Source organism: Erpetoichthys calabaricus, chromosome 1 (genome assembly GCF_900747795.2).
Source record: "Erpetoichthys calabaricus chromosome 1, fErpCal1.3, whole genome shotgun sequence".
NCBI lineage: Eukaryota > Metazoa > Chordata > Cladistia > Polypteriformes > Polypteridae > Erpetoichthys > Erpetoichthys calabaricus.
Genome location: NC_041394.2, coordinates 18367522 through 18380104, shown reverse-complemented (window position 1 = coordinate 18380104; position 12583 = coordinate 18367522). Strand labels below are relative to the sequence as shown.

Below are 12583 nucleotides of genomic sequence, written 5' to 3'. Positions count from 1 at the left end.
CGATAGCAGTGTCATCAGCGAACTTTTGCACATGGCAGGACTCCGAGTTGTATTGGAAGTCCGATGTATATAGGCTGAACAGGACCGGAGAAAGTACAGTCCCTTATGGCGCTCCTGTGTTGCTGACCACAATGTCAGACCTGCAGTTCCCGAGACGCACATACTGAGGTCTGTCTTTAAGATAATCCACGATCCATGCCACCAGGTATGAATCTAATCCCATCTCTGTCAGCTTGTCCCTAAGGAGCAGAGGTTGGATTGTGTTGAAGGCGCTAGAGAAGTCCAGAAACATAATTCTTACAGCACCACTGCCTCTGTCTAAGTGGGAGAGGGATCGGTGTAGCATATAGATGATGGCATCCTCCGCTCCCACCTTCTCCTGATATGCAAAATGCAGAGGGTCAAGGGCGTGTTGAACCTGTGGCCTAAGGTGGTGAAGCAGCAGCATCTCCATGGTCTTCATCACATGTGATGTCAGAGCAACAGGCCGAAAGTCATTCAGCTCACTAGGACGTGATACCTTTGGGACTGGGGTGATGCAAGATGTTTTCCAAAGCCTCGGGACTCTCCCCTGTTCCAGGCTCAGGTTGAAGATGCGCTGTAGAGGACTCCCCAGCTCCGACGCACAGACCTTCAGCTGTCGTGGCGATACTCCATCTGGACCTGCTGCTTTGCTGGCACGAAGTCTCCTCAGCTCTCTGCTCACCTGCGCTGTTGTAATTATGGGTGGGGATGTCTCTCCTATGCTGGTATCAGCAGAAGGATGTGTGGAGGGTGCAGTACTCCGAGGTGAGAGTGAGAGTGGGTTAGGGTGGTCAGGGTGGTTATGGCCAGATATGAGGATTATTTGCATCTCTCGGACTGACAGAGACAACCTGACTACAGACACACATTGTATGGAAAAACTCATCAGAAACTTCCAAAGACTTTGTTGGACAGTTATCTTATTAACAGATCTTGACTAGACATCATTCTCCTCTCTCGCTAAATGAATCTTAGCCCGGAGAGGTCTACTAATTTTTCACATTTAAGATGTTTCACTTAAAGGTTTTCCAATGTCGTCTCTGTCCTGGTGTCTATCTAAACACAGGGGACTCCAGTCTCTCTATTACATCCTGCATGAAGGTAGATAGATAAATAGATAAGGCACTATATGATAGATAGATAGATAGATAGATAGATAGATAGATAGATAGATAGATAGATAGATAGATAGATAGATAGATAGATAGATAGATAGATAGATAGATAGATAGATAGATAGATAGATAGATAGATAGATAGATAGATATTTTATTAATCCCAAGGGGAAATTCACAATAAATACCTGGTGGCATGGATCGTGGACTATCTTACAGACAGACCTCAGTATGTGCGTCTCGGGAATTGCAGATCTGACATTGTGGTCAGCAACACAGGAGCGCCACATGGGACTGTACTTTCTCCAGTCCTGTTCAGCCTATATACATCGGACTTCCAATATATAGGAGTATAGGGACCTCATCAAGGATTTTGTTAAATGGTGCGACTTAAACCACCTACAACTGAACACCAGCAAACCAAGGAACTGGTGGTGGATTTTAGGAGGCCAAGACCCCTCATGGACCCCGTGATCATCAGAGGTGACTGTGTGCAGAGGGTGCAGACCTATAAATACCTGGGAGTGCAGCTGGACGATAAATTGGACTGGACTGCCAATACTGATTCTCTGTGCAAGAAAGGACAGAGCCGACTATACTTCCTTAGAAGACTGGCATCCTTCAACAGTAAGATGCTGCAGATGTTCTATCAGATGGTTGTGGCGAGTGCCCTCTTCTACGCAGTGGTGTGCTGGGGAGGCAGCATTAAGAAGAAGGACGCCTCACGCCTGGACAAACTGGTGAGGAAGGCAGGCTCTATTGTTGGCATAGAGCTGGACGGTTTGACATCCGTAGCAGAGCAACGGGCACTCAGCAGGCTCCTATCAATTATGGATAATCCACTACATCCATTAAACAGTGTCATCTCCAGACAGAGGAGCAGTTTCAGCGACAGACTGCTGTCACTGTCCTGATCCACTGACAGACTGAGAAGATCATTCCTCCCCCAAACTATGCGACTCTTCAATTCCACCAGAGGGGGTAAACGTTGAACATTATTCAAGTTATTGTCTGTTTTTTACCCGCATTTTTTATTACTCTTTAATTTAATATTTTTTGCTGCTGGAGTATGTGAATTTCCCCCTGTGATTAATAAAGTATCTATCTATCTATCTATCTATCTATCTATCTATCTATCTATCTATCTATCTATCTATCTATCTATCTATCTATCTATCTATCTATCTATCTATCTATCTATCTATCATATAGTGCCTTTCACATCTGTCTATCTATCTATCTATCTATCTATCTATCTATCTATCTATCTATCTATCTATCTATCTATCTATCTATCTATCTATCTATCTATTTTATAGTGCCTTTACATCTATCTATCTATCTATCTATCTATCTATCTATCTATCTATCTATCTATCTATCTATCTATCTATCTATCTATCTATCTATCTATCTATCTATCTATCTATCTATCTATCTATCTATCTATCTATCTATCTATCTATCTATCTATCTATCTATCTATTTACCATATAGTGCCTTTCACATCTATCTATCTATCTATCTATCTATCTATCTATCTATCTATCTATCTATCTATCTATCTATCTATCTATCTATCTATCTATCTATCTATCTATCTATCTATCTATCTATCTATCTATCTATCTATCTATCTATCTATCTATCTATCTATCTATCTATCTAAATTCTAAATAATTCTGGGACGAGACAAGACTTTTTCAGAGAGATACTTTCATGTCATTTGAGACGAGACTTTGTACCAAGAGATTTAACGACGCCTGGGACCAAAAATAAAAGGCAAAGAGTAAATGACAAAGTAGAACGTCGTAAAGAGGTTCAAAAACGTTAGCGCGATACACATCCAGAACAGGTTAGAGATAATGAAAGTACGAAAATTCGAAAGACTCAAAAAAATGATAGTAAAGATCGCATTAGTGCAAACAAACGAAAATTATTACTTGGTGAAATAACGGAACAGTGAAAAGAGATTGAATATATGGACATAGGTGATATGACAGAAGTATGTAGATATTGTTCGGATTTAAACTTTAAGTCGGAGACTTGTAGATCGTGTAATTCTTGTTGCCTTCAGGGAAAAGTAGTGTTTCTTCCCAATGAAGAGGCCTACCCACGAGAATTAAAAGATTTGTTGTTTGGTGAAAGTGAAATCCACATATGCGAGTGGCAGAGATACAAAGTGGCTGGCGCATAGGGGAAGACGGGGGTTGGTGAGCGAAGCCCCCTAGTACTTCTAAAAACAATTTTAAAATAAGTATGCAATGGCAAAGGGCTTCGTCAAATGATTAAAGAAATAACTTTTTAAAATGGAATGTTGTTGTGGAAGTAACATGGGGACAATCTGGTAAGTGGTGTGATTTGAAAACACACGCTGCTCAGTTTGAAACGTCCTCATTACTGCAATATGTGGTCCTTTATGGATGCAGCGTACTGTTAAGAGCTTGAGGAAGGGTCTTATTTAAAGAGATGATTGACTGATGGCTTTCTTACTTGCAAACGATCAGCTATTGGTAAACTGAATGAAAGTATTTGAAGGAGACCAGAAAAGACCATTCAGTCCATAAAGTTTGTTCAGCCTTGATGAATGCAGTTTGGCTTTATCTTGTTGGCCATTTTGATTGATGGAGGGTGATCGTTTGCTTATGGTATTCCAGATGACGTGCAGGCCCCACAGAAGTCCACAGGGATATGGAATGAATCGAATCTGGATGTGGCCTATGAAAAACGATCGCACCAGAAGCCCAGCTATGAGAGTGAGTTGCACCTGATACTGAGAGACTTTATTTCTTTGACATCTTGTAAAGCACTTTGAACCACTTTGTTTGTGTGGAAATGTCCTATAGAAAAAACTGTGCTTGCCGTTATTTCTCTTTTCTTCTCTCTTTGCTCAGTCTTGTCTAATTCAAAGTGATGCCTCCCACACGTAGTTTAAATTTGTGCCTTTTCTTAATTCCTAGGGCTAGACAAGCTGAGGCCAAATCCTCCACCTTCTGTACTGGTCAGCAATTGGCGAGAGTCTAATTTGGATGCACCTCCTTTGGCAGTGAAGGTAAGATTTAGTAAATTTACAACATATGTAGGTGGACTGAAAGAAACTTTCTGTAATCTGAAAATCTCAGCCACGTTAAATGGTGGCACACCTACAGTGGATTCAGAAAGCATTGACATCCTTTCACTTTCTGCACGTTTTATTGTGTTGTAGATTTAATTTGTAATGGATACATTTGCCATTTTTGCCCATCGATCTACACTCAATAACCCATAAAGACAAAGTAAATACATGTTTTCAGAAAGGCTTGCAAATCTGAAAAAATTCTGAAATCTCTCATTCATTTCACTATTGAGACCCATAACTCGGTACTTTGTAGCAGCACATTTGACAGTGTGAGACTTGCCAAGAAACCACCAGTTGGAAACCACATCTTTTTTTATTATTTTGCACAAATAAACGCAGGTTTTTCAGTCCCGAACACCACACACAATACACACAGCTAATATCACCACAATAAGGGCTTCTCTCTCTCAGTCCTTGGCCGCCTGTCTCCTCCTGGGAGCTTTGTCCTGCTCCCACTCCCAACTCAAGCTCCTCGACTGTATGAAGGCGGCCCCTTTTGTTCCTGCCCGGATGTGCTCATGGTGGCTGCTTACATCCTTCCGGTAGCACTTCCTGGTGTGGTGGAGGTGCTGTCCTTTGCGCCTGAAGCACTCCGGCCGTCCCTGGCAGGTTCCTCTGCCATCTTGCCAGGTGTGGTGGAAGTAACTATTTCCAGGTTCTTTGAGGTTTAAGGCGCCCCCTGGCAATGGCCACGGGTCCCAACGGGTTAACCTCTTTTCCCGTGGTCCTCTCTTAATCCAGGGCGGTTGCCCTCTTGTGGCCCGGAAGCTATACATGCCCTCTTCCGGTTCTTCCAGGCATCCCGGCCAGGTAAGGACCCCAGGAATCTGCCACAACAGCAACACCAACTTTGAGCCTTCTTTGTAACTCTCTACAATTTTTGCACACTTGGATTTGGGCAGTTAATCCCATACTTCCTGGTTGATCCTCCCTAGCTTCATTAGATCGTATGGGAAGTGTTGGTAAATTGTCATCTTCAGGTCTCTCCACACTATGTAGTTTAACCACTGTTATAAAGGCGCTATATAGCGCCTGACCTGGCACAGAGACACATGTAAAATCCAAGCACACTTTAATTGTTCTTCAACTGGAGGGCACGTCTTCCTCGTGAACCCCCAAGCCACAACACAGTCCCAAAAGCACTTAATACACACAACACAATCCTTCCTCTGGCACCACCACTCCTCCCAGGCAACCTCGTACTCCACCTCCCGATTCTGGCTCCTGAGTGATGGTTGCTGGCCCTTTTAATAGCCCATATAGAAGTGCTCCAGGTGCTTCATCACCTGTTTCTGATTGCACTTCCGGGCAGGGCTGTAGAGTTGTCCAGGCTGGCTCAGGGACCCATACAGCACCCCCTGGCAGCCACCCCAGATCCCAGCAGGGCTGTGGAGAACTCCATCTCCCATGGAGCTCTGCAGGAAACTGAGGCACCATCCTCAGCCAGGGAGGCTGTCACCAAGCATCCTGGGGGAGATATTGAGCAGTTCATGATTGCTCCCCCAGAACATGGGTAGAAGGGGTGTCCTGGCCGGGCATGGGACCTGGCCACCTGCCACACCACTCAAGTACACTCAAAGATTTGCCCCAAAGCCACTCCGGCACTGTGCCTTGTATTCTTATGTACTTTTTGAGCTAAATCGCACCAGTCTTGAGGTAGCATACACTCTGGAGAAGGTTTTCTTCAGGGACCTCCCTGTACCTGACGTCATTCAGCCTTCGCTCAGTTTTGACCTGCCTTTCTGTTCCTGCCACTGTGGTCAAAATGTGTTCTCCTAGAACCTCTTTGGGTCAGAAATCATACAAGAGGATGCTTGTTCATGTGTCTTTAATTTCCCTTCATGAAGAAGGAGAGCCCCGTTACAGCAGTCTGCTAAGGGATAGTTCCCTGAGCAGAAGTGTTAAAGGATTGTCCCTGAGCAAAGACTGAGATCCATATTTACAGACAACTGAATTTACATAATAGTGCTGAATTAATGCTTACCTATCACCTGACATGTACTCTGATTGGGTCATTAGCTTAAATACCTAAATAAAAGTCTCATTCCACTACATTCTTGTCCTGCTCAATATTCCTGAAGTTCAACTTTTACCCTTTTATAGAATTTCTGTGTACATGATAACTATCAAGTCTTACTGTGTGCAGTCGTGGCCAAAAGTTTGGAGAATGACGCAAATATTAATTTTCACAAAGTTGGCTGCTTCAGTGTTTTTAAATCTTTTTGTCAGATGTTTCTCTGGTATACTGAAGTAGAATTACTAGCATTTTGTAAGTTTGAAAGGCTTTTATGACAATTACATGAAGTTTATGCAACGAGTCAATATTTGCAGTGTTGGACCTTCTTTCTTTTTCAATTTGCCCTGGCATGCTGGCAATCAACTTCTGGGCCAAATCCTGACTGATGGCAGCTGCCCATTCTTGCATAATCAATGTTTGGAGTTTGTCAGAATTGGTGGGTTTTTGTTTGTCTCCACCCGCCTCTTGAGGATTGACCACAAGTTCTCAATGGGATTAAGGTCTGGGGAGTCTCCTAGAAAATGGACCCAAAATTTTAATGTTTTGTTCCCCGAGCCACTTAGTTCTCACTTTTGCCTTATGGCCAGCCCGGTGCTCCATCATGCTGGATTGTTCATTGTTGGTCACTAAACTGTTCTTGGATGGTTGGGAGAAGTTGCTCTCGGAGGATGTTTTGGTCCCATTCTTTATTCATGGCTCAAGATTGGGGGGAGACCAGTGCAGAGTTTGCTCAAGAATGGCAGCAGGCAGGTGTGAGGGAGGCGAAGACCTTTGGAGGATGGCCTGGTGGGTGTCAAAGAAAGGCAGCAAAGAAGACAAGAAAAACATCAAGGACAGACTGAGATTCTACAAAAGACACAGGGATTGGACTGCTGGGGTCAAGTCATTTTCTCTGATGAATCCCCTTTCCGATTGTTTTGGACATCTGGAAAACAAGAAAAGGTGAGCGGCTCTACCATCAGTCCTGTGTCAGGCCAACAGTAAAGCATCCTGAGACCATTCATGTGTGGGGTTGCTTCTCAGCCAAGGCAGTGGGCTCACTCACAATTTTGCCAGCCATGAATAAAGAATGGGACCAAAACGTCCTCCGAGAACAACTTCTCCCAGCCATCCAAGAACAGTTTGGTGACCAACAATGAACAATCCAACATGATGAAGCACTGGGCCATAAGGCAAAAGTGGCTCGGGGAACAAAACATCGAAATTTTGGGTCCATGGCCAGGAGACTTCCCAGACCTTAATCCCATTAAGAACTTGTGGTCAATCCTCAAGAGGCAGGTACACAAACAAAAAAGTTTTTAAGTTCCCCTAGTTCACTCGTTTTATCGGATTATTTAATTATTGACGTTGTGATGCACTGCACTTTAATTTGGACACCTTATTTTGATTTTGTTGATTTTAAATAAAAGCACTTGGCACTTGTTGCACCATCCCCTTGCTTCATAGTTGTGCCTCACTGTCCAGCTCATCGATGACATTACCGACGGTGTCGGGTTCAAAAGCTCCCAGAAGGGAGTTGGGAGCATGGAGTGAACCCGCACCGTCACACTCCACTCCTGTTGGGTCTTGAAATTACCCATAAGCCCAGTGACCCTCAGATCCTTTATGCTGTGGCCATTACTGTTAAAGTGTGCTGCCATCGGAAGATCAGCACTGTTCTGATTGATATGAAATCTATGTGAGTTCATTCGCTGGCGCAGTGTCTGACCAGTTTTCCTTTACATACAGTCCAGTATCGGGGCATGTCATACACATGATTAGGTGGACCACATTAGCAGATTTGCATGTGAACGGACCCTTTATTTTATGCTCCTGAGGGCAATGTGGTATAACTACCTGATCTATCATGCAGATACGTGCACAGGTGCCACACCAGTTCTGCAGGCAGGGAGATGTGCCACTTGCTGCTGAGCCACACATAGAGTTTCAGACAGTCAGTTGTTTGTGGTCTTTGCAAGAAATAGTGATTGGACTTCTACAGTAGAGTTCCATTCTCGCAGAGTCCTTTAAACTGTCATAAGCTTTTTTACTCAAGCGTGGCTTCTGTATAAGCCACTCCACCATAAACGCCTGATTGATGGGGTGCTGCTCAGATGGTCATCCTTCCAACAGGTTCTCCCATCTCAGCAGAGGACTTCTGAAGCTCTGCCACCATCATGCTTCACCATTTTACCATAGGGATGGGACTAGGAAGGTGATGAGCATTGCTTGAACGCACTTGGAGTTCTTCTGCACAAAGAGTTCAATTTTTGTCTCATCAAAATAGAAAATCTGTTTCCTCATTCAAACTTCCATCTAGCCACCAACTACTCTAAATGTCTAGTTGATGAGAGCTGTTTCATCCGATTGGCTGGCCCAGCACTGACTCAGCTGTAGAATGGTCAAAATAGGAGAGGCAGCTTGTTGGTCGAGGTCTGCAGGGCTCTGACTGTGTCTGGCTTGTCTGACTCCTCTTCTACAATCTGGCTGGGGTTCTACAATTAGCTGATGGACAGACGTTGTTGTTTTTTATTTATGTTAATTCATTTCTTCTTTGTTTTTGATCAAATCTGTTTCCTCATAATGTGATAGTTCTGTATCATTTACAGTGCATCCGGAAAAAGTATTCACAGCGCATCACTTTTTCCACATTTTGTTATGTTACAGCCTTATTCCAAAATGGATTAAATTAATTTTTTCCCTCAGAATTCTGCACACAACACCCCATAATGACAACGTGAAAAAAGTTTACTTGAGATTTTTGCAAATTTATTAAAAATAAAAAAACTGAGAAAGCACATGTACATAAGTATTCACAGCCTTTGCCATGAATCTGAAAATTGAGCTCAGGTGCATCTTGTTTCCCCTGATCATCCTTGAGATGTTTCTGCAGCTTAATTGGAGTCCACCTGTGGTAAATTCAGTTGACTGGACATGATTTGGAAAGGCACACACCTGTCTATATAAGGTCCCACAATTGACAGTTCATGTCAGAGCACAAACTAAGCATGAAGTCAAAGGAATTGTCTGTAGACCTCCGAGACAGGATTGTCACGAGGTACAAATCTGGGGAAGGTTACAGAAAAATTTCAGCTGCTGTGAAGGTCCCAATGAGCACAGTGGCCTCCATCATCCGTAAGTGGAAGAAGTTCGAAACCACCAGTACTCTTCCTAGAGCTGGCCGGCCATTTAAACTGAGCGATCGGGGGAGAAGGGCCTTAGTCAGGGAGGTGACCAAGAACCCGATGGTCACTCTGTCAGCGCTCCAGAGGTCCTCTGTGGAGAGAGGAGAACCTTCCAGAAGGACAACCATCTCTGCAGCAATCCACCAATCAGGCCTGTATGGTAGAGTGGCCAGACGGAAGCCACTCCTTAGTAAAAGGTACATGGCAGCCCGCCTGGAGTTTGCCAAAAGGCACCTGAAGGACTCTCAGACCATGAGAAAGAAAATTCTCTGGTCTGATGAGACAAAGTTTGGACTCTTTGGTGTGAATGCCAGGCGTCACGTTTAGAGGAAACCAGGCATCGCTCATCACCAGGCCAATACCATCCCTACAGTGAAGCATGGTGGTGGCAGCATCATGCTGTGGGGATGTTTTTCAGCGGCAGGGACTGGGAGACTAGTCAGGATAAAGGGAAAGATGACTGCAGCAATGTACAGAGACATCCTGGATGAAAACCTGCTCCAGAGCGCTCTTGACCTCAGACTGGGACGACGGTTCATCTTTCAGCAGGACAACGACCCTAAGTACACAGCCAAGATATCAAAGGAGTGGCTTCAGGACAACTCTGTGAATGTCCTTGAGTGGCCCAGCCAGAGCCCAGACTTGAATCCAATTGAACATCTCTGGAGAGATCTTAAAATGGCTGTGCACCGACGCTTCCCATCCAACCTGATGGAGCTTGAGTGGTGCTGCAAAGAGGAATGGGCGAAACTGGCCAAAGATAGGTGTGCCAAGCTTGTGGCATCATATTCAACAAGACTTGAGGCTGTAATTGCTGCCAAAGGTGCATCGACAAAGTATTGAGCAAAGGCTGTGAATACTTATGGACATGGGATTTCTCAGGTTTTTTATTTTTAATAAATTTGCAAAAACCTCAAGTAAACTTTTTTCATGTTGTCATTATGGGGTGTTGTGTGTAGAATTCTGAGGGAAAAAATGAATTTAATCCATTTTGGAATAAGGCTGTAACATAACAAAATGTGGAAAAAGTAATGCGCTGTGAATACTTTACGGATGCACTGTATGTTAGGTAGAATGCCCAGAGGGGACTGGGTGGTCTTGGTCTGGAACCCCTGCAGATTTTTTTTTTTCTTCAGCTGTCTGGAGTTTTTTTTGTTTTTTCTGTCCCTCCCTGGCCATCGGACCTTACTCTTATTCTATGTTAATTAGTGTTGTCTTATTTTAATTCTTACTTTGTCTTTTTTTTCTTTTCTTCATCATGGAAAGCACTTTGAGCTTCATTATTTGTATGAAAATGTGCTATAGAAATAAATGTTGTTGTTGTTGTATGTAGTGAGTGGTATACTGTGTTCTTGTGTTGTGCCTTGAGCGATGTCACGCCACTCTGCGCCTGCACGTCATGAGGAGTGCAGTCATTGTTGTCATTTTTTTTTTTTTCTTCTTCTTTTCTTAGGGGGTTGCTGTCAAAATACTGAGCCTGTTAAAGACCATTGAAGCATTCCTTGTGAGACTTGTGAGACTATACAAGAAATAAATTGTTGTTGTTGGAATTGTTGAGATGGTCATCCTTGCAACCGGTTCTCCCATCTCAGCAGAGGGCTTCTGCTGCTTTACTTTATTGATCATTGGGATGTTGACTACCTACTTGACCCAGGCCCTTCTTGCCTGGTTACTCAGTTTGGCAGGATGTCAATACTTTAGGAAAAGTCCCAGTGGTACCAAATTTCTTCCATTTCACAATTATTGATGCCAATGCGCTCCTGGGAACACTCAGGTATTAACCCTTAAACCGCTGGAACCGGCTATAGTCGGTTCCCAATGCAATTTGCCAGCACGCCGGAGCTGAGTATATTCGGCAAAGTACAGTACATCCGTTGAACACCGCAATCGCCTAAAGTCGGTTTCCAGTGCAATTTGGAAGCACGCCGGAGCCGAGTATATTCAGCGACTTACATTCATTGAACTCTGTAACCGGCTAAAGTTGTTTCCCAGTACAATTTGCCAGCATGCCAGAGCCGAGTATATTTGACGATGTATGTTCACTTAATGCTGAAACCGCATATAGTCGCTTCCCAGAGAAATTTACCAGCACACCGGAGCTGATCAGTCAGTGCCGTATATTCATTGAGCAGCCTGCTCATGACCACTGACACCCCTAGCGAATCAACATCACTGTCCCTGGGATTGAGCCGCTGCACCAGACTAGCCTGCCAGCATCAGCGTTGGCCTCTGTGTGCTCACGTGCAGCCAGTTCAAGTGCAGTTGGCTCGGTGATTTACTGAATTTCATCAATGGCGTCGGTTGCACCTTCTACATATAATAATTGATTATTGCAGTAGTTTTTTTTAATAGTTTTTACGGTTCATTGGCAGTGTGTAAAATGATCAGTGTTGCAGTAATTGTGATGCTCTTTGCATGAAAAAAAATATGTGTTCCATTAAAATGTCACTTTTTCTTGGTGAATTGTGACGTTTACTTAAAAAGTGCGGCAAAAAAAGTATTTGGCGTCCAGGGGTGCATTAACCCCCCAAGTATGTGGTGGTTTAAGGGTGTAATAAGGACACAAACAATTATAAAGTTTTGGGGTTTTTAGCCCCGTATACTGTAAATCAAAAGTTTGTCAATCGTTTTTCTCCAAAACACAAAAGACATTGAAGGGAGGGATGGCGGACCGGATATTAATGTGAGGAATGCTGGGAAAGGTGTGGTGGATTCTGGGAGCATGACATCATCACGGGTCAGCAGAGGGAAGAAATGAACCTGGAAGTGTGATCTTTCTAGGGCCGTCCGGGCGCTCTTTACGGTTACGACGTCTCGGCCTTTCTAAGGAAGTAAAGAAAGAAAGATTAGTACACTGCTGTTGTCCCCCCCCACGGGACGTGTTACGAAGCAAACCGGGTCGATCAGCTGTTCCCCAAGTGCTCGTGCGTGACAAGGGTTAATAATCCCTTGTCCTGATCCATGGCCTCACCACATTCTAATCCTGAAGGTCTACAGAGACCTGACTTGGTTTTTATTCTGGCATGCACTGTGAATTGTGCGACCTTATAAACAGTTGTACATCAGTGCCTTTCTAAACAAAGTCCAATCAATTCAGTTTGCCACAGGTGGATTCCAATTATGGATAATTACTCTATATACTCAC

The 12583-nt window shown here is 43.8% G+C and overlaps 1 protein-coding gene across 2 annotated transcripts in view; it reads left to right on the top strand.

The window, feature by feature from the left end:
• The window catches only part of ppp1r13l (protein phosphatase 1, regulatory subunit 13 like), a 215275-nt gene that overhangs the window by 168190 nt on the left and 34502 nt on the right, over positions 1-12583 (top strand). For both annotated transcript variants that reach the window (XM_051933989.1, XM_051933986.1), the window contains exons 6-7: positions 3797-3895; positions 4100-4191. In XM_051933989.1, coding sequence (XP_051789949.1) covers positions 3797-3895; positions 4100-4191 — 191 coding nt within the window. The remainder of the gene's footprint in view (positions 1-3796; positions 3896-4099; positions 4192-12583) is intronic.